The sequence below is a fragment of the Hyla sarda genome, chromosome 9 (assembly GCF_029499605.1).
Source record: "Hyla sarda isolate aHylSar1 chromosome 9, aHylSar1.hap1, whole genome shotgun sequence".
NCBI classification, from domain to species: domain Eukaryota; kingdom Metazoa; phylum Chordata; class Amphibia; order Anura; family Hylidae; genus Hyla; species Hyla sarda.
In genome coordinates this window covers 169,371,006-169,398,939 of record NC_079197.1, presented here as the reverse complement: position 1 = coordinate 169,398,939, position 27,934 = coordinate 169,371,006, and the positions used below count along the sequence as shown (strand labels likewise).

The following is a 27,934-nucleotide window of genomic DNA, read 5'->3' as shown; positions in this document are numbered from 1 at the left end:
TATCCCTTTAACTCTTTGTTATCATCGGCCTTCCTGCGGTCTGGTGTCCCGGCCACAGGCGCTCGCCTCTGCCCCCCTCTGGTGCTGCGGTCCGCATCCCGAATCGCAGGCACCCCTGTGTCTTCTACCCCTACACACCTCTCCACACCCCGATGCGCTCTGGTTGCCAGCGCGTGCACCCGCCCCCTTGTGCACATGCAGCGGCTCTCTAATATTCAAAGGGCCAGTGCGCCAGCCTATAAAGGGGAATGACTTCCCCTTGACCCCTGCTGAATCTTTGTGTCTCCTAGAGCCTTAGAGAAAGCGTTTTTCTGTGTGTTCTGACTATCCGTGTACCATACCTTCTTGCTACATTCCTGACCTTGCTCCTGCGCCGCCAGCCTCTGACCACCTTGCTACGTCCCCGACCACGCTCCTGTGCCGCCAGCCCTGACCTTTTTCCTGTCCTGACTACAAGCTTGCCTTTTCCTTCATGTGCCACGCCATACCTCGGCAGTCTGTGGGGAGGAGTCGTATCATGGGTAGTGACCTGGGTTCCGCCTGCCGCAGCAAGTCTATCCCGCTTTGCGGCGGGCTTTGGTGAAAACCAGCGGCACCTTAGACTCCGCTCCCTTTTACGGCCCACGCCATCATCCACACAGGCACAGTGGATCCACTTCCATCACTTTTCCATCACCAGCCGTTACAGTTACTATAAGAATATAGAAATATATAGCATGCTCTAACCACAATGATATCATAATGAAGATATTTCTATGTATTGGTGGATGGCATCTTTTAGCTGGAGGGAATCCCGCTCAACAGGTGGAAGGAACGGGGGATCGACCATACTTGGTGATATTTTTCCATTTATTCAGTGTTTTATCTTGTAGCTGTTCATGCCTTGATAAAGGTTGTCTATCGAAACGCGTTGGATTTTTCTATTTTTGTGGCACCTCTATATATTTTTAACAAGTATAAATAAAGCCGATATGTTTTAAATATTTTTCTGAGCCTTGGATTGGAAGTGCCGGGATCCTCCCTTTGGGATATCGTCTCTACTCCCCCTTTATTGTTCCTCTGCTCCTCAAGGTTGTGCCCATCTCTATATATACACCCAGTGTCTCCTAAATCTGAAGTCTTCACCATGGTCCCTGTGCTGCTGCTGCCTTCTCTCCTCCTCCTCCTCTTTCTATACTTAGGATGTTCTCACACCAAAGGTCGGCTCTCGGGATCCCACCAGACCCAGCGCCCCCCGCGCCCCACACCTCTGCCCTTCTTGGGCAATCTGCTGGATTTGGGGCACAGCGATCTACCTTGCCACTTCATGCATCTGGCCCAGAAATACGGCCCCATCTATCGGCTCAGCTTCTGGGGTCAAGGTAGGTCGGTGATGGTGCAGAATTTATTATGGGACGTTCCTGCTAAACTTTGTTTTGTGCTAAAAGTATAGGAAGTGAATTTAATATAAATTTTCTCTAAAACTTATATTGTACTATGTAATGCCTGTAGATGGGCCATATATGACATTAGTGTTACATGTTGTCACTTCACTTACATATTAGTGTCTGCACAATACATTACATGTGCTACAGTGCTGATGTTGTCTTATGTATGGTGTTATACAGTATGGCACTATGATAGACTTCAAGATTTGTTTTACACCATCCTCATGTATTTACTTTGTTTTAAAGGGGTAATTACTTTTTTGAATCAACTGGTGCCAGAAAGTTAAACAGATTTGTAAATTACTTCTATTAAAAAATCTTAATCCTTCCAGAACTTATCAGCTGCTGTATGCTCCACAGGAAGTTCTTTCCTTTTTGAATTTCCTTTCTGTCTCACACCCTTGTCCATTTATAGGATACTCCCATGGAAAACTTTTTTTTTTTTTTTAATCAACTGGTGCCAGAAAGTTAAACAGATTTGTAAATTACTTCTATTAAAAAATCTTTATCCTTCCAGTACTTATTAGCTGCTGAATACTACAGAGGAAAGGGTTTTCTTTTTGGAACACAGAGCTCTCTGCTGACATCATGACCACAGTGCTCTCCGCTGACATCTCTGTCTATCTTAAGAACTGTCCAGAGTAGGAGAAAATCCCCATAGAAAACATATGCTGCTCTGGACAGTTCCTAAATGGACAGAGATGTCAGCAGAGAGCACTGTGGTTGTGATGTCAGCAGAGAGCTCTGTGTTCCAAAAAGAAAACCATTTCCTCTGTAGTATTCAGCAGCTAATAAGTACTGGAAGGATTAAGATTTTTTTAATAGAAGTAATTCACAAATCTGTTTAACTTTCTGGCACCAGTTGATTTAAAGAAAAAAGTTTTCCTCCGGAGTCCCCCTTTAAGGTACTTTCTAGAGTAGGATAGGATTTCTATGGGGATTTGCTCCTACTCTGGACAGTTCCTAAAATGGACAGAGGTGTCAGCAGAGAACACTGTGGTCAGAAAGAAAGGAAATTCAAAAGAAAAGAACTTCCTGTGGAGCAAATAGCAGCTAAAAAGTACTGGAAGAATTAAGATTTTTAAATAGAAGCAATTTACAACTTTCTGGCACCAATTGATTTAAAAAAAATATATATTTTCCAGTAGAGTACCCCTTTAATCTTTGGACATGTAAAAGGAGAGAAGGACCAAATGCTTGTCCAGCCAACAGCTCTTCCTCCTGAACTCCCTATACACATGCACTCTTCGTTTGGCTGAGCATGCATATATATTCAGTGAGGAAAGGAGAAAAAACCATTGCCAAGCTGCTCGGGCTGCAGCTTATGTGTAGGAAGGACAAAAGGATTGAGCATTGAAATTCAATGTGCCCAATCCTTTCCCTGAACTCGTGTCAGGGGAGAGATGGGAGGCACCATATACGTTACGGGGGTGGACATTGGAGTCTGGGCGCTAGAGTGTAGGCCACCGTTTCCCAACCAGGGTGCCTCCAGCTGTTGCAGAACTACAACTCCCAGAAAAGAAAGAAAAGAATTCCCTCTGTAGTATACAGCTGCTAAAAAGTACTGGAAGGGTAAAGGTTTTTTAATAGAAGTCATTTACAAATCTGTTTAACTTTCTGGCACCAATTGATAAAAAACAAACAAAAAAAAAAAACATGTTTTCCTCTGGAGTACCCCTTTAAGCCCCCTGAACACTTTGAACATTTTGATGACTGGGCCGGATGACAAACCTGACTTAGTTTTGGGTGTAAATCTTTTGATATGGATGTGAGTGCTCGGGGGGGGGGGGGGGGGGGGGTGGTCATGTTTTGGTACAGGTATGAGTATGAGTTGGTCAAATGTCTTGATGTATGATGACCATCCCTGGTGCTTCCACCTCTCCCGCCATCTTGTCCTCCCACAGATGTTGTCGTATTGAACAATGCAGCTGTGATCCGTGAAGCTCTGTTTAAGAAGTGGGCCGACTTTGCCGGAAGACCCCAGAGCTACGTAGGTAGGTCCATGCTTGGGATGGTTGTATACGGGGTGATTGTCCTCCTCAGATCACCGGTGACTAGAAGGCGGCCATTGTGGACGTTGGCTCCTACTCATCTTATCATCCATGGTGTAGGTGACTTGATCTCATTCGGAGGCAAAGATGTGTCCCTTGGAGACTACACTCCGGTCTGGAAGGTGCAGAGACGTCTCGTCCACTTATCTCTACAGAAACGGGTGAGAAGGGGCCTGGAGACCATGCTGGAGGCAGAGGCCAGGGAGCTGTGTCAGGTGAGTTATCACTATGGCCTTCAGTGCTGTGATCAAGATGTCTGACAGAATAATAAGAGCGGAGGGGCTCAGCCACCATTCCTGATAGAGAAGGAGCTTTATTTAAAGGGGCACTCCGGTGGAAAACCTTTTTTTTTTTTTTGCCCAGTTGGCAACTCACAGTAACCTATCATGATCCTGAACTAGTTATGGCCTCTGGAACCCAAGAAAATCCCCAAAATTGGGGAATTGTGGCTTGGAACTGCACTTAAAGGGGTACTCCGCCCCTAGACATCTTATCCCCTATCCAAAGGATAGGGGATAAGATGTCAGATCACTGCGGTCCCGCTGCTGGGGACCCCGGGGATCGCTGCTGCAGCACCCCGCCATCATTACTGCGCAGAGCGAGATCGCTCTGCACGTAATGACAGGCAATACAGGGGCCGGAGCATCGTTACGTCATGGTTCCGCCCCTCGTGACGTCACGGCCCGCCCCGTCAATACAAGTCTATGGGAAGGGGGCGTGGTGGTCGTCACGCCCCCTGCCATAGACTTGCATTAAGGGGATGGGCCGTGATGTCATGAGGGGCGGAGCCATGACATCACGCTGCTCCGTCCCCTGTATCGCCCATCAGTACGCACAGAGGGAACTCGCTCTGCGCAGTAATGATGGCGGGGTGCCGCAGCGGTGATCCCCGGGGTCCCCAGCAGCGGGACCGCGGCGATCTGACATCTTATCCCCTATCTATTTTAATGAACTGGTGCCAGAAAGTTAAACAGATCCGTATATTACTTCTATTAAAAAAAATCTTTATCCTTCCAGTACTTATTAGCAGCTGTATGCTAATTCTTTGGTTTTTTGAAGGAAATTCTTTGCTTTTTTGAATTTCTTTTTTTTTGTCTTGTCCACAGTGCTCTCTGCTGACACCTCTGTCCGTGTCAGGAACTGTCCAGAGCAGCATAGGTTTGCTATGGGGATTTTCTACTGCTCTAGACAGTTCCTGATAAGGGCATCAGGTGTCAGCAGAGAGCACTGTGGACAAGACAAAAAAGAAAAAAAAAAAAAGAATTTCCTCTGTTGCATACAGCTGCTAAAAAGTACTGGAAGGATAAAGATTTTTTTTTATAATAGAAGTAATTTACAAATCTGTTTAGCCTTCTGGCACTAGTTGATAAAAAAAAAAAAAAAAAAAATGTTTTCCACCGGAGTACCCCTTTAAGTGCAGTTCCAAGCCACAATTCCACAATTTTTGGGATACTTGGGCTTCCAGAGGCCATAACCCTTCAACCAATTAAACTTTTCTGGCCTATCTAGTGCAGGATGATAGGTGACTGTGGGTTGCCAACTGGGCGGTATTTAAGCAACGCAGTCGGTATTTTGACCACCCTGACAGTGTTTTTATGCCATGCAAAACTACAACTCCCAGCACGTTGCACCATAAGCATTACTGAAGTGTATGCAATACTGGTGTCTGGTAGCGCCCCCTACAGTACAGGGAGGTATTACATGTTCTGTACTCTTTACCTGTATTACTGAAGTGTATGCGCTGACTGATATCTGGTAGCGCCCCCTACAGTACAGGGAGGTATTACATGTTCTGTACTACTCTTTACCTGTATTACTGAAGTGTATGCACTGACTGGTGTCTGGTAGCGCCCCCTACAGTACAGGGAGGTATTACATGTTCTGTACTCTTTACCTGTATTACTGAAGTGTATACACTGACTGGTGTCTGGTAGCGCCCCCTACAGTACAGGGAGGTATTACATGTTCTGTGCTCTTTACCTGTTTTACTGAAGTGTATGCACTGACATGTGTCTGGTAGCGCCCCCTACAGTACAGGGAGGTATTACATGTTCTGTACTCTTTACCTGTATTACTGAAGTGTATACACTGACTGATGTCTGGTAGCGTCCCCTACAGTACAGGGAGGTATTACATGTTCTGTACTCTTTACCTGTATTACTGAAGTGTATGCACTGACTGGTGTCTGGTAGCGCCCCCTACAGTACAGGGATGTATTACATGTTCTGTATTCCTCTTTACCTGTATTACTGAAGTGTATACACTGACTGGTGTCTGGTAGCGCCCCCTACAGTGCAGGGAGGTATTACATGTTCTGTACTACTTTTTACCTGTAATACTGAAGTGTATGCACTGACTGGTGTCTGGTAGCACCCCCTACAGTGCAGGGAGATATTACATGTTCTGTACTCTTTACCTGTAATACTGAAGTGCATGCACTGACTGACATCTGGTAGTGCCCCCTACAGTACAGGGAGGTATTACATGTTCTGTGCTCTTTACCTGTTTTACTGAAGTGTATGCACTGACATGTGTCTGGTAGCGCCCCCTACAGTACAGGGAGGTATTACATGTTCTGTACTCTTTACCTGTATTACTGAAGTGTATACACTGACTGATGTCTGGTAGCGTCCCCTACAGTACAGGGAGGTATTACATGTTCTGTACTCTTTACCTGTATTACTGAAGTGTATGCACTGACTGGTGTCTGGTAGCGCCCCCTACAGTACAGGGATGTATTACATGTTCTGTATTCCTCTTTACCTGTATTACTGAAGTGTATACACTGACTGGTGTCTGGTAGCGCCCCCTACAGTGCAGGGAGGTATTACATGTTCTGTACTACTTTTTACCTGTAATACTGAAGTGTATGCACTGACTGGTGTCTGGTAGCACCCCCTACAGTGCAGGGAGATATTACATGTTCTGTACTCTTTACCTGTAATACTGAAGTGCATGCACTGACTGACATCTGGTAGTGCCCCCTACAGTACAGGGAGGTATTACATGTTCTGTACTCTTTTCCTGTATTACTGAAGTGCATGCACTGACTGGTGTCTGGTAGCGCCCCCTACAGTACAGGGAGGTATTACATCCAGCCCCATATACGGAGAAATAGAATAGTAATAGAGGTCGGAAGAGGACAACATTTTCCCCGCACATGTTTTGTATCTCTAATATCACTTCCTGTGATGTCACGCATATATAATTAATTATGCAAATTAGGCCACAGCCAGTAAGTTGTTTCTCCTCTTTCCCAGGATTTCATGACCAGGAACGGGGATCCAATCGACGTAAGCGAAGAATTCTCCCGGCGCACGTGTAAAGTGATCGCGGAGCTGACATTCGGCACATCAGTGAGATATCTCATTCTTTACTAACTAATCACTTCATGCGATACAACTACAGGTATAGCAGAGCTGAGTGCGCCATTTTACACCAATCTCTGTAATCAAAAGCGCACAGTGCTCCCTCAAGTTACAATATTATTGGTTCCCGGACGACCATTGTATGTTGAAACCATAACTCTATGGACACCTGGTAATTGGTTCTGAAGCCCCAAAAGGTCATCCAAAAATATGACAAAGTGAGGATTAAAGGGGCACTCCGGTGGAAAAAAAAAAGTTTTCATATCAACTGGCTCCAGAAAGTTAAACAGAGTTGTAAATTACTCCTATTTAAAAAAATCTTAATCCTTCCAGTACTTATCAGCTGATGTATGCTCCAGAGGAAGTTGTGTAGTTGTTTCCAGTATGACCACAGTGCTCTCTGCTGACACCTCTGTCCGTGTCAGGAACTGTCCAGAGCAGGAGAGGTTTGCTATGGGGATTTGCTCCTACTCTGGACAGTTCCTGAGATGGACAGAGGTGTCAGCAGAGAGCACTGTGGTTTGAGAGAAAAGAACTTCCTGTGGAGCATACAGCAGCTGATAAGTACTGGAAGGATTAAGATTTTTTTTTTTATAGAAGTAATTTGCAAATCTGTTTGCTAGAGTACCCCTTTTAAGAAAAATAAGTAGATAACTAATATAGACAAAGCAAATCCTTACATATAAAAGTAATAAAGATCTGCTGGAGCTGTAATCAGGAGCTTCTTCAGGGTCCTGTACAGAACACAATGTCCTAAAAAAACAACATGGAGTCGCCCTCACCTGGTGTCCAAAGGAGCAGCTAACCCTGGCACAGGTAAAGAGTACAGAACATGTAATACCTCCCTGTACTGCAGGGGGCGCCACCAGACACCAATCAGTGCATACACTTCAGTAATACAGGTAAAGAGTACAGAACATGTAATACCTCCCTGTACTGTAAGGGGCGCTACCAGACACCAGTCAGTGCATACACTTCAGTAATACAGGTAAAGAGTACAGAACGTGTAATACCTCCCTGTACTGTAGGGGGCGCTACCAGACACCAGTCAGTGCATACACTTCAGTAATACAGGTAAAGAGTACAGAACATGTAATACCTCCCTGTACTGTAGGGGGCGCTACCAGACACCAGTCAGTGCATACACTTCAGTAATACAGGTAAAGAGTACAGAACATGTAATACCTCCCTGTACTGTAGGGGGCGCTTCCAGACACCATTCAGTGCATACACTTCAGTAATACAGGTAAATAGTACAGTACATGTAATACCTCCCTGTACTGTAGGGGGCACTACCAGACATCAGTCAGTGCATACACTTCAGTAATACAGGTAAAGAGTACAGAACATGTAATACCTCCCTGTACTGTAGGGGGCGCTACCAGACACCAGTCAGTGCATACACTTCAGTAATACAGGTAAAGAGTACAGAACATGTAATACCTCCCTGTACTGTAGGCGGCGTTACCAACAGGCAGTGCATACACTTCAGTAATACAGGTAAAGAGTACAGAACATGTAATACCTCCCTGTACTGTAGGCGGCGCTACCAACAGGCAGTGCATGCACTTCAGTAATACAGGTAAAGAGTACAGAACATGTAATACCTCCCTGTACTGTAGGCGGCGCTACCAACAGGCAGTGCATGCATTTCAGTAATACAGAGGTTTTACCAGTGAATGCCCATTCTGATTGGTCAGATCTTTGTTTCGCAGATCTGGACTGTCCGTAGCATTGTATGTTGAGTCTGGTTTCAAGTTACAATGGTCCAGAGAAGACCAAAAATATTCTAATCTGAGGCCGCTGTAAGTTGGGGGATCACTATATATATCACTTTATAACAGCAAGATATAGGACGACCCGCAGGTTGTATACTCTGATGGAGTTCCCCACACTGTTGCAATGATTTCCTATGTACAGGTGGTCACCCAGCTTTCCCAGAATCACCGAACCTCAGAAAAATCCCAGAATCTCAGAAAAAGCAGAAAAGAATTTGTAACTTCTTAGAAGTGGGTGAATCAAAGACATAGTAAATTGAGGGGTTTTATTTTTAGTTTTTATTGTTTTCATTTTACTATGTGTGGAGAAGCCATGGGGTGTGAGGTGAGGTGTATGGGGCAGGTGTTGTAGCCCAGAGACAGGTGTTGTTAACCCCTTCGTGTTCTTGACGCCAGGGCGTGGTTTTAACCAAGAACCACCCGAACGGAAGCACCGCTAGTCCTAGTTAGGCAGGGCAAATAAGAGTCCAAGGCCAGGTCAGGATTAACGGTAGCCTCGCAGCTTGCTGGGACTTGCAGTGACTTTGACAGACTTTAGGAATTCGGGTAGAAAAACAGACATGGTCGCACATCTACAATCTTGTATAATGATCTAATTGCTTCTCAGCATAATATCAAAAACTAACAGGTTGTTGTTATACATTTTTGATCAAAAAGTACAAGCCCACTCGCCACGTCAAGGCCACCTATTCAGAGTGGGTCCCTAACATCCCTAGCATAAAATGGCGCAGCACCGGGCGGCGACCACCACCGCTCTTTTTTTTTGAACATGTGCTGCACTCTTCCCCACCCCCTCAGCCCAAACCTTTATAGGTGGTAATAAGCCACACTAGGGCCTTTTCACTCCTAGCAGCCTCCCAGTCTGACTGGGAGAGCAAGGTAAGTGAGCCTTTACACCTTGTTCACACTGGTGTGGTGCGGGGCGGCGTCCGTTGCTGCCGTGGCGCTGTGTCTGCGGGCGAGTGCGGCCCATAGACTGGTTTGAGAGGCATTGGGGCCGCTCTGCCAGTGGGTCGCTCCCCCCCCCCCCCCCGTGGGCATCTGTGTCGCGGCGGTGGTGGTCGCCGCCCGGTGCTGCGCCATTTTATGCTAGGGACGTTAGGGACCCACTCTGGATAGGTGGCCTTGACGTGGCGAGTGGGCTTGTACTTTTTGATCAAAAATGTATACTAACAACCTGTTAGTTTTTGATATTGTGCTGAGAAGCAATTAGATCATTATACAAGATTGTAGATGTGCGACCATGTCTGTATTCTACTCGAATTCATAATTTGACGGACTTTAGGACAGCCACGCTGACTATAATAGACTTGACTTGACTGTAGATAGTGACAGCAGAGAGAGATGACTTACGGACTTGTGGCTGTAATTTAGGTTGAGGCCTCCAGATGTGCTGGACACTGGGTCTGAGACGTCTGGACTGGACTTGACCTCAGCAGAAAGTGAAACACAAGAGACAGATTGTAGAACCTCCCCCTCTTATAAAGGAGCCCATAGGCTAGCTGCGGGTCATCTGGTCACCTGGTGCTCTCTGGGTAACAAAACATGTGACTTTAACATGTGACAACCATTATCATGTGACTAATAATCATGTGACCATATCAAAGGTCCTTTACACTATACAAGGACTCAACCTGACAGGACTGTGGCATGATATCCTGTACTGGGACACCACATGTAGGCCTTTATATTTTTGATTCGTCGTGTCTCTCATAGTATGCGCTGTCAGACCCCGCGTTCCAGGACATCCATCGGTGCGTTGTTAACATAGTCAAGCTGTTTGAGGCTCCGGCTGTCAACATCTTGGATTTTATCCCGTTCCTGAGGGTAAGAATAAGATCAGTCATAAGAAAACTGCAACTGACCGGTGTGCCGTTAGCTCATGCAAAACTACAACTCCCAGCATGCCCGGACAGCCAACGGCTGTCCGGGCAAGCTGGGAGTTGTAGTTTTGCATCAGCTGGAGGCTCCCTGGTCGGGAAACACAGACCTATTTATTATTTTATTATTATTATTTATTATTTTATTATTATTTATTATTTTATTATTATTTTATTATTATTATTATTATTATTACTATTATTTATTATATTATTATTAATATTTATCATATTATTATTTCTTTTATTATTTACTTATTTAGTTATTTATTTTTAACCTTTTCTGGTTTCCTTCCGTCTATAGAAGTTTCCAAACAAATCCTTGACTCGTCTTCTAAAGGCGGCGGATAAGAGAGACAATTTCGTGAGGAGTCAGATGGAGAGACATAAGGTGAGTGGGGGGGGAACATGACACCATCTTGCGATGACTTATCCCCTTATAGAAATAACGCCATATTTATCTTGGGCCTCATGGCAGCTTCATCTCCAGGAAAAAGAAGAAGAGTCGCAACAAGAAGATATCTTGCATGAGATGATCCGATTTCTTAAAGTAAATAAGAAGGTGGAAGACGGAGACGCGTCGGATCTGACGGAGGAGCATCTGCACATGGCCGTGGTGGACCTGTTCATTGGGGGCACTGAGACCACGGCTTCTGTATTGACCTGGACCGTGGCCTTCCTCGTCCACCACCCTGAGGTACGTGGACATCATAGTGTAATGTTAGGGTTCAATTCCTGGGGATAAAAAGTGTGGGAACTCACCCAAGATTTCCAATTAAGGGAGTAGTCCAGTCCTGAAAAACTTATCCCCTATCTCAAGGATGGGGATAAGTTTCAGATTGCGGGGAGTCGGACTGCTGGGCCCCCCCCCCCAATGATCTCCTGTACGGGGCCCCGACTCGCTGGCCAGATAGCGGGTGACCACCACATGAAGCGGCGGCTGACACTCCCCTCAATACAGCGCTATGGCAGAGCCGGAGAGTGCCGAAGGCAGTTATCCGGCTCTGCCATAGAGTAGTATTGAGGGGGCTTGTCAGCCGCCGCTTCGTGTGGTGGTCAACACGCCCCCTTCCTGCAGGATGCTGGGATGGTCGGACCCCCCGCAATCTGAAACTTGACCCCTTTCCTTAGGATAGGGGATACGTTTTTCAGGACTGGACTACTCCTTTAAAGGGGGTACTCCGGTGGAAAACTTTTTGTCTTAAATTAACTGGTGCCAGAAAGTTAAACAGATTTGTAAATTACTTCTATAAAAAAATCTTACTCCTTCCAGTACTTATTAGCTGCTGAATACTACAGAGGAAATTCTTTTATTTTTGGAACACAGAGCTCTCTGCTGACATCACGAGTACAGTGCTCTCTGCTGACATCTCTGTCCATTTTAAGAACTGTTCAGAGCAGCATATGTTTTCTAAGGGAATTTTCTCCTACTCTGGACAGTTCTTAAAATGGACAGAGGTGTCAGCAGAGAGCACTGTACTCGTGATGTCAGCAGAGAGCTGTGTGTTCTAAAAAGAAAAGAATTTCCTCTGTAGTATTCAGCAGCTAATAAGTACTGGAAGGATTAAGATTTTTTAATAGAAGTAATTTACAAATCTGTTTAACTTTCCGGCACCAGTTGATTTAAAAAAAAAAAAAAAAAAAAGTTTTCCACCGGAGTACCCCTTTAAGGGCTGGTCCTACTAATGGGATTGGTGCTTCTGCTATGGAAAAAGTGGAGGAACTCCGTTCCCACACATTCCTGCAGGACTTGAGCCATGACTAGCAAGGGTTGGACACCATAGCAAACCTTGCATGACCTCACAAATAACCAGAGCAGGAAGGGGGCAGGAGAGGCATCAAACCTCGAAATAAAATCAGCCCCCAAAGATTATTCAGAACTCTAAAGTTATCCAGAACCCATAAATTCTTTCGGACCATAGCCCTCTCTTCTGGCTTCTCTTCACGGTGCCAAGACCTTGAGTGCTAGGCCCTATTGGGCTTCCTGGACACCTGCTCATCGCTGCCTCGCCTGCCACTGCAGCCAGCAGCCTGGGACGCCGCCAATGCGGCCGCGGGTACTGTGAGTAGACTCTCCCTGTAGCATACGGGGAGCCGCCATTGCGGAGCATTTTCTGCTATATAGTCCCCATCATCAGTGGGACTTTACTTCCATTTCCAGTTATATTGTTTATTGATTTCTTTGTGCTCTTCTGCAATTTGTATCTGCATTTGTTTGCCTCGTTTATTCTTGATTTCTCCCTACGGTAATTTACATTGCACTGTGGATAATGATTGTTTTTTACCTTGTGGTCATGTGCAATACAGTTTATGGTTAATTTACCTTTCTAACCGTAATTTTATACATCAGTTGACTTTTGTATTCGACCCTTTCGTGGTCTCTGGTTTTCTGCCTGGTTAACCCCTGATGAATCCATCAATGTGGCAGAAACACGTCGGGTTATACCAGTGCACGGGTGTTATGTGCTGAGGGATTTCTAGGGTCCAATTTTTCAAGTGAATTTCATTACCATTTTAGTCAGATAAAACCTTGTTAGCAATCTCCATGGTGATGTCTAGTGTCCAGTAGTGTGTATACAATTCTACAGAAGATTGATATGAGGAAATCATTGTGGCACGTACACTCTGTATACTTACTGCTCCATACTTCTGGCTTCTCTTCACTTCCAGGCACTGCCGCACCAATGATAGTGGTCAGTGCCAGGACCATGTGTGCCAAGACCCATCGGGCACCCCCAGCCATGGCAGCTATGCTGGATGTCAATAACCATTTTAGGTAGCAATCTCCATGGTGTCCTACAGTATGTACACAATACAGGAGATAGTTATGAGGAAATCATTGATGCTTCGCAGATGTTTTTCTTTCAGGCTCAGGAGAAAATTCACCAGGAGATCATAAGCATGACCGGGCACGATCGGTACCCTACATACTCAGACCGTAACAGTATGCCATATCTCAACGCAACCATCACAGAGATGCTGAGACTTCGCCCTGTGGTGCCCATTGCAGTGCCACATTCTACCATTAGGGACACCAGGTAAAGTAAAATGGAATTAAAGGGGTACTCCGGCCCTAATACATCTTATCCCCCATCCAAAGGATAGGGGATAAGATGTATGATCGTGGGGGTCCTGGTGACCCCCGCAATCTATCATTCCGCACCCACCTTTGTGAGCTCTCCATAGTGCTGGAGGCTCCGAGTGTGAAGCATGATGACCACGGGGCCAGAGTATCATGATGTCACAACTCCACCCCATGGGATGCCACGCCCCCTCCCATAGACTTGCATTTAGGGGGCGGGGTGTGATGTCACACGGGGCGGAGTCATGACGTGGTCACCACGCTTCACACTCAGAGCCTCCAGCGCTGTGGAGATCTCACAAAGGTGGGTGCGGGATGACAGATTGTGGGACCCCCGGGATCATACATCTTATCTCCTATCCTCTGGATAGGGGATAAGATGTATTAGGGCCGGAGTACCCCACTAAATGTACAGCGTTTTTAAAATGGGATAAATAGAATATTTCCAGTCCTGTTACTGTGTGAATGTACAAGGCTTTTATTATATTTCTTTGTTATATATGAGACCTTTTTGAGAACATGGCATCCTCCTTATATTCCAGCAGTCAGTATCCCCTTCTCTCTGCCCAGCGGCTCTTTGTAAATGGCCGTAAGCATCTTTAGTCACTATAAATCCATCCAGTATAAAATAGTCAATGTGTCTTTTATAGTAGGGATCGACCGATTATCCGTTTGGCCGATATTACCAGCCGATATTCACGATTTTGGGCGTTATCGGTATCGGCAATTACCTTGCCGATAATCCCCCGCCCCCTGCACCGCCCCAACCACACCGCACCACCCACCGCGTCGCACCCCTGACCGCACCGCGTCGCACCCCTGACCGCACCGCGTCGCACCCCCCACCGCACCGCCCCGATTGCCTTCCCCATCCCCGGTTTTATAATTACCTGTTCCCGAGTGCCCGGGGTTCACGCTACTTCTGGCTCCTACTGCGTCCTGTGTTACACTGTGCTATGCTGACGAGTGACGCACAGTGACAGCTCAGGAGGACACCACCGGAGCCAGATGTAGCATGGACCCCGGGAACAGGTAATTATAAAACCGGGGATGGGGGAGGCAATGGGGCCGGGGCGGTGCGGTCGGGAGTGTGGTGCGGTGCGGCAGTGGCGGTCGCGGTGGTGTTGATACGACTCAGGAGGACCCCCAGACAGGCAGGGGGAGAGAAGCCTGTCAATGATCTGCAGCGTTGTCGGGGGTGGGGATAAATAGCCGATAACTTATACCGGAATATCAGTATCAGTTATCGGCTATCGGCCCTAACCTGCACAGATTATCTGTATCGGCCCTAAAAAATCGATATCGGTCGATCCCTATTTTATAGAGCTGAGATTTAACTCTCTCCGCCTCAAATTAAAGCCCGTAGACTTCTATGGGATTACGCAAGCGGAAATTCAGAAGTGTGAATGGGAGTGCGTAATCCGGCTTTAATTTGAGGCGGAATTCCACCGTGTGAATAAACCCTTAAAAGGGACTCTCCTAATCTCAGCTTGTTACCTGTATACGAGACCTGTCCACAGAATCAATCAAATTCCAGACTCTCCACATTGCCAAAACCAAAGAGCCGTCCAAGGATGTCAGGGACAAGACTGTAGACCTACACAGGGCTGGAATGGGCCACAAGACCATCGCCAAGGAGCTTGGGGAGAAATATTGAAGAAACGCCAAATATCTGTCAATCTCCCTTGGTCGGGGGCTCCTTGTAGGATCTCACCCCGGGGGGCTGGCTCGTGTGTCACTGTTGCTGGTTGACTCGATTATTGGGGGAGTTGTATACAAGCTGTGCCCAAATTATACCGAAAGTCATTTTGAAAGTGCAATATTTTTATTATTTTATATTCTGTTACCATTTTACTTGCTACATTTGATTAAATTGTGTGAATTCACCAGCCATGAGAAAACAGCCTCATTACATGGGTCCCGTCACTAGACAGAAGACTTAACTCTCTCGAGTAGGAACAGGAGGTATTGGTGCCTGTTTGTCCCCATTCTCCATTCTGTGATCCTTGAAATGTATTTTGGGGATTTTTTGCTGTTATTGTGTTTTTCACTGACCATTAAAATTATACTGATCATTACTTTCTCAGTGGGCAAATGTACAAAATCAGCAGGGGTTAAAAAAAAAAAAAATGTCCTACTTTTTAGTGGTAAATAATATTAATAAATATTCTATTTTCCACATAGTGTTGCCGGTTTCACCATTCCTAAAGGGACTACGGTAATTCCAAATATCTATGCAGCTCATCATGATGAAACTGTCTGGGAGAACCCTGAAGAGTTTTGTCCTGGTAGGTGCCTACTGAGAAGTCTTTTGTATAAATATAGAAAGACAAATAGACAAAAAGCGCTTCCTTTTTGGAGGAGATTCTTGGAGAAAGGAAACGTGCTCACCTGGAAAGGTTGTGCAAATTCGTGTCAAGGTAGATGAAGCTGCTGTGGCTTCCCACACCGAAAACATCGGCGTTAAATCAGGATAAAGAGAAGGGGTGAAGCTGGGAAGTGGTCTCCCCGCTGCTGGAAGTTAGGTGGGATCAGCAAAATTCTGAAGTCATCGGTAAGGTAGGATTAACTTTTATTACGTTCACACAACGCGTTTCTGGGTGTAAACCCTTTCATCAGGCGTGATACCACGCCTGATGAAAGGGTTTACACCCAGAAACGCGTTGTATGAACCTAAAAAAGTTGCCAGAGCGTTTTTTGCACATCTGACCACTGTCACTTTAAACATTAATAACTCTGGAATGTTTTTAGTTATCATTCTGATTCCGAGATTGTTTTTTCATGACATATTCTACTTTAACATGGTGGTAAAATTTTATGGTAACTTGCATCCTTTCATGGTGAAAAATCCTAAAATTTGATGAAAAAAATGAAAATTTTGCATTTTCTAACTTTGAAGCTCTCCGCGTGTAAGGAAAATGGATATTCAGAATAAAAAAAAAATTTGTTCACATATACAATATGTGTACTTTATGTTTGCATCATAAAATTTATGAGTTTTTACTTTTGTAAGACACCAGAGGGCTTCAAAGTTCAGCAGCAATTTTCAAATTTTTCACAAAATTTTCAAACTCACTATTTTTCAGTGACCAGTTCAGGTTTGAAGTGGATTTTAAGGGTCTTGATATTAGAAATTCCGCATAAATGACCCCATTATAAAAACTGCACCCCCCAAAGTATTCAAAATAACATTCAGTAAGTGTATTAACCTTTTAGGTGTTTCACAGGAATAGCAGCAAAGTGAAGGAGAAAATTCAAAATCTTCATTTTTTACACTCGCATGTTCTTGTAGACCCAATTTTTGAATTTTTGCAAGGGGTAAAAAGGAGAAACTTTTTACTTGTATTTGTAGCCCAATTTCTCTTGAGTAAGCACATACCTCATATGTCTATGTAAAGTGTTCGGCGGGCGCAGTAGAGGGCTCAGAAGGGAAGGAGCGACAAGGGGATTTTGGAGAGAACATTTTTCTGAAATGGGTTTTGGGGGGCATGTCACCTTTAGGAAGCCCCTATGGTGCCAAAACAGCAAAAAAAAAAAAACACATGGCATACCATTTTGGAAACTAGACCCCTTGGGGAACGTAACAAGGAATTAAGTGAGCCTTAATACCCCACAGGTGTTTCATGACTTTTGCAAGTGTAAAGAAATTTTTTTTTTTTACATAAAATGCTTGTTTTCCCAAGATTTTTACATTTTGACAAAGGTTTAAAGCAGAAAATACCCCTATGGTACCCTATGGTGCCTGGACAGCAGAAAAAAACCCACATGGCATTATATTTTGGAAACTAGACCCCTTGGGGAACGTAACAAGGGGTAAAGTGAACCTTAATGCTCCACAGGGGTTTCACAACTTTTGCATATGTGAAAAAAAATTTTTTTTTACCTAAAATGCTTGGTTTCCCAAAAATGTTACATTTTTACAAAGGGTTAAAGCAGAAAATACCCCCCAAAATTTGAAGCCCAATTTCTCCCGATTCAGAAAACACCCCATATGGGGGGTGAAAAGTGCTCTGCTGGCGCACTACATGTCTCAGAAGAGAAGGACTCACATTTTGGCTTTTTGGAAGCAAATTTAGCTCTGGGGGCATGCCGCATTTAGGAAGCCCCTATGGTGCCAGAACAGCAAAAAAAAAAACACATGGCATACCATTTTGGAAACTAGACCCCTTGGGGAACGTAATAAGGGGTAACGTGAACCTTAATACTCCACAGGGGTTTCACCACTTTGGCATATGTTAAAAAAAAAAAAAAATTCACTAAAATGTGTGTTTCCCCACAAATTTCACATTTTTGCAAGGGTTAATAGCAGAAAAGACCCCCCAAAATTTGTAACCCCATCTCTTCTGAGTGTGGAGGTACCCCATAAGTGGACGTCAAGTGCATTACGGGCGAACTACAATGCTCAGAAGAGAAGGAGTCACATTTGCAAACTTTGCTGAAATGGGGGGGCGGGGGGGGGGGGGGACATGTCGCATTTAGGAAGCCCCTATGGTGCCAGGACAGCAAAATAACCCCCACATGGCATACCATTTTGGAAACTAGACCCCTTGAGGAACGTAACAATGGGTACAGTGAGCATTTATCCCCCACTGGTGTCTGTCAGATCTTTGAAACAGTGGGCTGTACAAAATGTTTTATTTGCACAGCCCACTGTTCCAAAGATCTGTCAGACACCAGTGGGGTGTAAATTCTCACTGCACCCCTCATTACATTCCGTGAGGGGTGTAGTTTCCAAAATGGGGTCACATGTGGGGTTTTGTTTTTTTTGCGTTTGTTAAAACCGCTGTAACAATCAGCCACCCCTGTGCAAATCACCTCAAATGTACATGGTGCGCTCTCCCTTCTGGGCCTTGTTGTGCGCCCCCAGAGCACTTTGCGCCCACATATGGGGTATCTCCGTAGTTGGGAGAAATTGCGTTACAAATTTTGGGGGGCTTTTTTCCCTTTTACCTCTTGTCAAAATGAAAAGTATAGGGCAACACCAGCATGTTAGTGTAAACAATTTATTTTTTTACACTAACATGCTGGTGTAGACCCCGACTTCACCTTTTCATAAGGGGTGAAAGGCGAAAAAGCCCCCCAAAATTTTTAAGGCAATTTCTCCCGAGTACGGCGATACCCCATATGTGACCCTAAACTGTTGCCTTGAAATACGACAGGGCTCCAAAGTGAGAGCGCCATGCGCATTTTAGGCCTGAATTAGGGATTTGCGTAGGGGTGGAAATAGGGGTATTCTACGCCAGTGATTCCCAAACAGGGTGCCTCCAGCTGTTGCAAAACTCCCAGCATGCTTGGACAGTCAACGGCTGTCCAGCAATACTGGGAGTTGTTGTTTTGCAACAGCTGGAGGCTCCATTTTGGAAACAGTGGTGTACCAGACGTTTCTCATTTTTATTTGGGAGGGGAGGGGGGCTGTGTAGGGGTATGTGTATATGTAGTGTTTTTTACTTTTTATTTTATTTTGTGTTAGTGTAGTGTTTTTAGGGTACAGTCACATGGGCAGGGGGGTTACAGCGGGTTTCCCACTGCGAGTTTGAGCTGCCGTGCAAAATTTGCTGCATAGCAAACCTGCAGCCTGATACTCACTGTAAGCCCCCTGCCCATACATTCACAGGGGGGGGGGGGGGACGGGACCTCCAGCTGTTGCAAAACTACAACTCCCAGCATGCACGGTCTATCAGTGCATGCTGGTAGTTATAGTTTTGCAACAGCTGGAGGCACACGGGTTGGGAAACACTGAGTTAGGAAACAGACAATGTTTCCCAACCAGTGTGCCTCCAGTTGTTGCAAAACCACAACTCCCAGCATGCCCAGACAGCGGAAGGGCATATTGGGAGTAGTGGTTATGCAACATCTGCAAGAGAACAGTTTGGGGACCACTGTGTAGTGGTGTCCAAGCTGTAGCCCTCCAGATGTTGCAAAACTACAACTCCCAGTATGCCAAAACTGTCCAGGCATGCTGGGAGTTGTAGTTCTGCAACATCTGAAGGGCCAGATGTTACAGAACTACAACTCCCAGCATGCCTGGACAGTAAGGGCATGCTGAGGATGTGTAGTTTTGCAACATCTGGAAGGGCACAGTGGTCTCCAAACTGTGGACCTCCAGATGTTGCAAAACTGCAACTCCCAGCATGCCCAGATGCCAAGGGCTGTCTGGGCATGCTGGGAGTTGTAGTATACAGGGTCCCAATACAGCAATGCATGTCGCTTTACGGCGACATGCATTGCTGTAAAGGGCCCGACCGCGGCTGAAGATCTACTCACCTGTCGCCACCACCGCCGTCTTCATCGCCGGGATCCGGGTCTTCAGGGACGAGGTAAGTACCGGGGCCGGTCCCCAGCACTCCCCCGTCCCCCTGCCGCGTCCTCCGGTCTTCCTCTCATTCTCTCCGGACTTCCAGGGGCCGGGCAGGGCGGGAAGAAGTAACCGACCCCCTCCTGCGATTGGTCGGTTAACTAACCGACGGATTGCAGGGGATCGGAGGAGGTGGCCGGCTCCTATACTCCAGCATGGTCCTGGCTGTCTGTGACAACCGGGATCATGCAAAATTACCGGGCGGTCGGGTCCCAGAGACCCAATCAGCCCGGTATCGCCGCAAATCTCTGGCGCGATTTCGCCGGCCATTTGCGGCGATCGCCAACATGGGGGGCAGACATGGCCCTCCTCGGCGTTTACCCAGGATCCCTGCTGAAGGATTTCAGCAGGGATCCGCTTCCGATCTCTGCCTGGCGCGCGGCCGGGACCGGAAAACGCCAGGACGTTCTGGAACATCCTTGGTCCTTAAATCCCAGGGTGCGGGGACGTTCCAGAACGTCCTTGGTCCTTAAGTGGTTAATCCTACATTACCGATGACTTCAGAATTTTGCTGATCCCACCTAACTTCCAGCAGTGTGGAGACCACTTCCCGGCTTCACCCCTTCTCCTTATCCTTTCTATAAATATGGCTGCCTCTGTGTGTTTTCTGGGAATGCTCTATGCATAGCTATGGTATAGGTGTGATACATTGACTTAACAAATTCCCTTTCTCTTCTCTTCTAGAACGATTCCTGACCAATCCTGAAGGTAACATTTCCTCCAGGTCGCTCCTCCCTTTCAGTATGGGGGCAAGACTCTGCATCGGAGAGGCCATGGCCCGCATGGAAATATTCTTTTTCCTCTCTCATCTTCTGAGAGATTTTGTCTTCTCTCCTCTTTCCCCGGCTCTTCTTCCCGACCTTCGAGGTGTCTTTGGGATTAATCTGAAATGTCATCCTTTTCTGATTCGGGCCCTTCCTCGCGAAGTCCCAACATTATTATCAGATACTTCTTGATCCTGCAGGAGTAGATACATGTAAACTTGTGTCAGGAAAAAACGTCATAAATTCCATAATGCTACATCGATGACATCCCGGGTGAAAAAAGGGATAAGAAGGCTTTCATTTTGTAGAATGGGAATGTAGAAATTATAAAGAAGTCTCTTCATCCAGCAGGATTAGATACTGGTACATAGATGACGTCCTCACATGAGAATGGTCATGATTGAGCTAAAAAATTATAAAATGGGAATGTATACCTTATAAGATTTATAGGTTTCATTTCAGTATATGCCTATGATTTTTACAACTCACACCCGTGTGCCGAATTGGAATTGACTTAAAGCGGTACTCCGGAGGAAGAAAATAGTTTTCCAATTAACTGTTGCCAGAAAGTTATACAGATTTGTAAATGACTTAAAAAAAAAATTTAAAAAAAATCTTAATCCTTCCAGTACTTATCAGCTGCTGTATGCTCCAGAGGAAGTTGTGTAGATCTTTCCAGTTTGACCAATACTCTCTGTTGCCACCTTTGTCCATTTTGGGAACTGTCCAGAGCAGGAGCAAATCCCCACAGCAAACCTCTCCTGCTCTGGGCAGTTCCTGACACGGGCAGAGGTGGCAGCAGAGAACACTGTGATCAAACTGGAAAGAACTACACAACTTCCTCTGGAGCAGACAGCAACTGATATGTACTGGAAGGATTAAGATTTTTTAATAGAAGTAATTTACAAACTTTCTGGCAATAGTTGATATGAAAATATTTTTTTCTTTTGGAGTACCCGTATAAAAGGGTGAAATCTGACATATTTAAAATCTCTTGATCCAGTGGGAGTAGAACCTTTTTTTTTTTTTTTTTAAATTTAATTAAGGAAAAACTTTATTAATACCAGAAAGGTGCATTGATGACGTCCTTACAAGAGACTGGTTATAATCAGGCTACAAAGTTGTATAATGGGAATGTTCACCTTATAATATGTATGTTTTATTTTAATATACACCTTTGATTTGTACAACTCACACCTGTGAGGGAATATGAAGTGACTCAAGGGGTTGGAATCTGACATAATTGACATCTTTTGTTCCATTAGGAGTAGATACATTTTGTTAGGACATGAGGCAGGAACAACTTCACTAATCCCGTAACAGTACATTGATGACATTCCCTGGAGAGAGCAGCCATGATCGGACTTGTAGGATGAGAATCGTGCCTTTGATGTGTCCAACTCTCGCCTGCGGGGTGAATGGGAAGTGACATAAGGAGGTGGACCATGATATATTTTATACTTCTTGATCCCGCAGACAATGATATATTTTATTTGAGTAATTGATTCCATATGATGTCCTCACATAATCAGTCTAGAAAATTGTAGAATGGTAATTAGGGATGAGCAAATCGAATCTGATGTATCCAAATTTGTTCCGAACTTCAGGAAAGATTTGATTTGCAACAAATGCGAATATCGCCAGGATTTGATTGCGCAAATTACTTCATTAAACTCCATTTAGTGCGGTGCAGGCTCCAGGGCATCTAAAATGGCGGATCCACATGTGAGGGCAGGGGGCAAGGTATCCTGGGAAGGTGGGAACAAGGGTCGGCAGGATGACCCTGAATCACATGCAGCATGCAGCCTATCAGCAGCCAGCCACCCCTGTGATGTCACAGCCCAATATAATCGGCAGCCATTTTGCGGCCACTCACATCAGTGCTCTATTGCAGAGAGGGACAGAGAGCAGTGTGTTGCACAGAAAAGCTTTTTATACAGCAACAATTCAGCACAAACACAAATCCAGCCTAGAAGCACTGATAGGGAAGGGAGTGAGTTTGAGAAAGTGCAATTGTAGGTGTATGGAAGCAGCGATTCCCCTCAAGCCCAAATCCAGCCTAAAAGCACTGATAGGGAAGGGAGTGAGATTGAGAGAAAGTGCAGTTTTGGGTGTATTACAGCAGTGATTCACCTTAAGCCCAAATCCAGCCTAGAAGCACTCATAGGGATGGGAGTGAGATTGAGAGACAAAGTTCAATTTTGGGTGTAGTACACAGCGACTGAGTGCTGCAGCACTGGTGTGTACAACAACTAAAAAGCTAATAGTAGCCAGCCAGTTAGGGTGAGCAGAGCACTAAAAGTGTATTGTCCTCTATTAAGTGTAACCTGTGCGTATATCTAAGAGGTGTACCATTTTATTCCTCTGACATCTGATAGTCAACAGTCGGTGGGTTCCTCAGACACAACCCAGTTGGCATGGCCCGGGAGCAGTCCCTGTCCTCCAATTGCCTCTGTCCTATGCTGTTCCCTCCCTCATAGAAGTATCCTATGCTGTGGGTTCAGCTCCACTTTTTAGTCAAGACTAGTGTTGCTCGCGAATATTCGCAATGCAAATTTTATTCGCGAATATCGCATATTCGCGAATTCGCGAATATAGCACTATATATTTGTAATTATGAATATTCGTTTTTTTTAATTTATTTATTTTTTTCACAGTACACATCACAGTGATCACCCCTCTCTGCTTCCAGCTTGTGTGGTGTAAAGAAGGCTCTAAAACTACTGTGTTAGACTGGTGCGCGAATTTTCGAATATGCGAAAATTTGCATATTCTAATTTTCGCATATGCGAATTTTCCCTTATACTAATTTTGTATATGCTAAAACGAGAATATTACGAATATGCGAATATTCAAGAATATATGACGAATATTCGTCCATATATTCGCGAATATTCGCGAATTCGAATATGGCCTATGCCGCTCAACACTAGTCAAGATGATCTACTAGAGGACAGTCAGCAGCTACTGCCCAGCCAAAAAGTGGAGGAGACATCCCCCGCTTCCGTCGCTAGGCGGGCAAGTAGTGAGGAGGAGAGTGGCGTGATAGGTGGTGTTGGTATCGTTCAGGCTCCTAAAGCACACACTGTTGAGGAATCTGAGGAGGACATCAGTGACGTGCAGACACAACTCGATGATGATGAAGCCGATCGCACTTGGGAGACGGGTGCAGAAGGGGCTTCATCATCATCAGGAAAACAGAGCGACAGGTTGCCTGTGAGGCAGCAGTTAATCCAGCAAGGTGGTAGCATGGTTGGAAATCAGCATGGTTGTAGCAGTGGGAAGTCTGGAGCCAAACATACCCAGGGTAGACCACCTGCTTTGTGGCAGCCTACCTGCCCAGGAGGTAGTGGAACAGGGGTCGCTGGAGTCGGTGGCAGTAGCAGTCTGGGGGACTGTTGGGGGGAAAATCAGCTACTCTGCAGTGTGGCAGTTTTTGATCAAGTATCCGGAGGATGTTAACATGGCCATTTGGAATAAAAAAAATTTTTTTTATCTTTTCAATTGTGAGGCCCCTTTGTCTGGTCAGGCTGCGCCACCTCCAGGCTGTGTCATTCTGTCACCATATGGTCTCCTCTTGCTGCTGCCACCTCCAGGCTGTGTCATTTTGTCACCATGTGGTCTCCTCATGCTGCTGGGACATTACCTAAAAAATTTTATGGTTGGTCCGTATGGTTGGCTCTCCAAGACTCGGCTGGCTATCGTGCCCTTGTAGACCCTGTCCCCCCCCGTGGCTCCCTGAACCCATCCCCTCCCTCTTATCCTCCTGTTTCTGTGTGTGTTTTTTCTCCTCCTCTTCATGTCTCTCTGTTACTCTTTCTGATTTTGGCTCCTCTTCTGACTGCTCTTTTGTTCTACTACTCTCCCTCCTCTCAGGCCTTTCTTTCAGTGCCTTTCTTTTTCACTCTACACTCTGTATGAGGAACAGTTGACCCCCCTTTCTGTTGATTCTGCTGGGAGTTCTTTCCTCTCCCATTTTTGATTGATGACTCTCATATGCGACCTAACTTCTTGAGTTTGTTAATTATTGCGTTATTTTATTGGTTCACTCAATAGTCCCTGCTACAAGTATCTACATACCCTATACGGGTTGCTCACCTTGTTTTGCTTTATTGTCCGCATTTGTATGATAGCTCTATTTGTTTATGCTATGTTTGGAATGTTATTTGAAAATAAAACTTTGAATATAAAAAAAATGTTATGGTAATCTTTTTAAAATCTTCAATTTAAATTTGAAAATATATCTTTAATCTTTTCAATTGTGAGGCCCTATTGTCTCCTCATGCTGCTGGGACATTACCTAAAAATGTTTATGGTAATCTATTTAAAATTTAATTTAATCTTTAATCAATTGTGAGGCCTTATGTTCTCCTCTTGCTGCTGCCACCTCCAGGCTTGGTCATTCTGACACTATATGATCTCCTTATGCTCCTGCAACCTCCAGGCTGTGTCATTTGCCACCATGTGGTCTCCTCATGCTGTTGGCACATTACATAAAAATTTTAAATAATAAATAATTTTAAAACATTTTAATAAATACATTTTAATAAATTAATCTTAATTAATAATTTTAATAAAATGCCCCTCCAGCATACCATGTGTGCAGGGCACGGTGGTGTCACGCTGTTCTTCACATGGTTTGTCTTGGCGAATGGAGTCACACAGGGGAGGAACTGCTAAAAGTCATTCATCAAGAAATCGAATCATGGCTTACTCCATGAAAACTGGAAATGGGAACCATGGTGACAGACAACAGGAAGAACATCTTGTCTGTGCTGCAAAAAGGAAGCCTGAGACATGGGCCCTGCATGGCACACATGTTCAATCTGGTTGTCAAGCGGTTCCTGAAGTGTTCCCCCCATCTGCAAGACATCCTAACAATGGGGAGGAAACTTTGCATGCACTTCAGCCACCGCAAAGCACACCCTCCTTGAGCTGCAGCGTCCAAACGGTATCCCCCAACATAGCCTGATATGCGACGTTTCCACACGTTGGAATTCCACCCTCCATATGTGGACAGACAATACGAACAGAGACAAGAGCGCTGAGAGGCAGGGGGCACTGAAAGGCAGGGGCTGGAACAGATGGTAGCTCGCCTCGCAGCAGACCGCCAGCTCGATCCTCACCAGAATGGGTACTCAAATAATTAAAATAAATTCAAATTTAATTAAATAAAAATTACATTAAAAAATCTCTTTAATCTCTTCAATTTTGACACCATATGGTCTCCCGGCTCTGCTGCCACATCGACCCTCTGCAGCAGTGATTCTAATAGCGATGCCTGTAATCTGCATGTCATACTGAATAACAGTATTATTTCACTAACACAGCATACTCCCTATGCGTGTTATGACAAGGAAAAGTGTTCTACACCCCTATTTAGGCTCTCTGTAGCCCAGAAATAGTAGTTTTTAATAGTGATTTGCCGCAAATAAATTCAGACTAAAACAAATTGGCCGAATCGAATTTTTCAAAAATGCGCTCATTTCTAATGGTAATATATACCTTATATTTGGTACATTTTTGTATAGGGCTATTATGTGTCCAGCTTGCACATATGAGACAAATAGGAAAGAAATGAAGTCTGACATATGTGAAACCTCTGTGTCCAGCAGATGTTTATATGATTTATTTGGATTCGAGTCAAGAAATTAATTTCTTATGGTATATTGATGACATCCTCATTAGGCATGGACCTAGGGAGCAATAAAAAGTGGTTGAGGCCTACATATTTGGTAGTTTCATTAAGGTAACAGACAGTTATTTCCTCATAAACCCTTCTCTTCTGTTAACCCTTATATGTCTTCCAAGCCAAGAGCGATCACAAGAAGTGTACGATTTTTTGGAAATCATAATGTTACATAGGGCAAGAGTAAGTAAGTGCAGCCCTAGGCTACCCATGAGCCCTGACCCTGCCTACTTGAAGATCCACCCTAAGCGATGTACCAACGACTTGGAAATGATCCCTACTCTCACTAAGGTTCAGGGCATAGTAATGTCAAATACAATAAAACAAACACTGGGCAGAACTCAGGGAGCAGGTCAGGACACAATGGGTTACACAGGCACAGACTAAAGAGTAATTAGAAATCACAGGGAATGAACAAACAGACAGACAAAGAGATGTCAGACAGTCAAGACCAAAATAACAGCGAGGTACATAATCAGAAAGCAAAGGTGTTGTCAGGTCACAACCCAAGGTAATAACACAGTAATACAGCAGATACAGAGCCAGTAACAAGGAAGAACATCTGCCATGGGTAATGTGTAGATGACAGACTGAAGTTTAAATAGCCCACCTCAGGAGGGAGTGGACCTCAATGCTGGATGTCATTGGCTCAGCATCCACGCCCCCTTTTTGGCACAGATGTCTTCATGGCAACGAGCGATGTCTCACCCGGACACAGGAGGGGTTGCAACTGCTACCAGAACCAGAGGCAGACACACCCGTTACACATTGGTTGCCCTTTTGTTAAGTAAACGAACAGAGGGTGAACTTAAGTGCATTATTCAAAATGGCTTCCCTCCCCGTACATTGTACATGATAATATATTTGCTGGACTAAGCCGTAATGTATTGGAGCAAGACTAAGGCCATATACAGTAATATGAGGATATAAGCTGCAGTCAGTAGCATACTCCCAGTAGTAGTTGTGAATGATGACATACTCTATGAAGTCCCATGTCTATACCGAGGAGGCTCCATATGATGTAAACTGGAAGGTATTCTTGTAGGAACACAACGTGCACATGATTATATGAATCATATCTTCCTAACATTGAAGTCATGGATATTATTATATCAACCTCCTCTTCCGGCCAACAATGACCACACAACAATCACCGTAAATCTCCTCTTAATAGCTCCGTAATTGTTGTTGTGCGTGACTTGACAGCTTCTGAGCAACAATAAAACAAAACAAACAAGATATTCTTCTGTAATATTTCATAAAATTGATGTCAATTTTGGCTGTAGTATAAGACATAGGAGCCCCTCCTAGATCTCACATGTGGGCCACATATGGATAACACATAGCACCAATAGGCTCCTCATAACAACCAAACGTTGTAGACATTGTCTAATTGTTGTTGAACTTTGTATTGGATCAGAGACATACATAGTTGTGAGGGGGCCAAGTAACAAAGACTGAAATGTGCCCCCCCCTTCTGGTACAAGTAGGAACAGGAGGTATTGGTGCTTGTTTTCCCCAATATGTATTCTTAGATCCT

At 44.9% G+C, this 27,934-nt stretch overlaps 1 protein-coding gene across 3 annotated transcripts; it reads left to right on the top strand.

Moving 5' to 3' along the window:
* On the top strand, positions 1-24,881 carry LOC130291259 (steroid 21-hydroxylase). 3 transcript variants are annotated; one of them, XM_056539840.1, is made up of 11 exons: positions 1-1,361; positions 3,332-3,421; positions 3,539-3,693; positions 6,739-6,834; positions 10,341-10,451; positions 10,809-10,895; positions 10,983-11,201; positions 13,373-13,542; positions 15,771-15,874; positions 20,626-20,649; positions 21,971-24,881. In XM_056539840.1, exons 1-11 carry the CDS (start codon positions 1,127-1,129, stop codon positions 21,988-21,990), a joined length of 1,311 nt encoding a protein of 436 aa, XP_056395815.1. In that variant the 5' UTR covers positions 1-1,126; the 3' UTR covers positions 21,991-24,881. The 3 variants fall into 3 exon arrangements, with proteins under 3 accessions (XP_056395815.1, XP_056395814.1, XP_056395813.1); XM_056539839.1 differs by lacking the exon at positions 21,971-24,881 and having other exon boundaries at positions 10,995-11,201; positions 20,626-21,359; XM_056539838.1 differs by lacking the exon at positions 21,971-24,881 and having other exon boundaries at positions 20,626-21,359.
* Positions 24,882-27,934: the final 3,053 nt, after the last annotated feature.

What these genes read in the sequence shown, in the direction of transcription:
- LOC130291259 (XM_056539838.1), top strand. Translation starts at nt 1,127, where the DNA reads ATGGTCCCTGTGCTGCTGCTGCCTTCTCTCCTCCTCCTCCTCTTTCTA. An exon ending in GCTCAGCTTCTGGGGTCAAG is followed by an intron (nt 1,362 to 3,331) that starts GTAGGTCGGTGA and finishes GTCCTCCCACAG; the next exon opens with ATGTTGTCGTATTGAACAAT. An exon ending in AGGCCAGGGAGCTGTGTCAG is followed by an intron (nt 3,694 to 6,738) that starts GTGAGTTATCAC and finishes CCTCTTTCCCAG; the next exon opens with GATTTCATGACCAGGAACGG.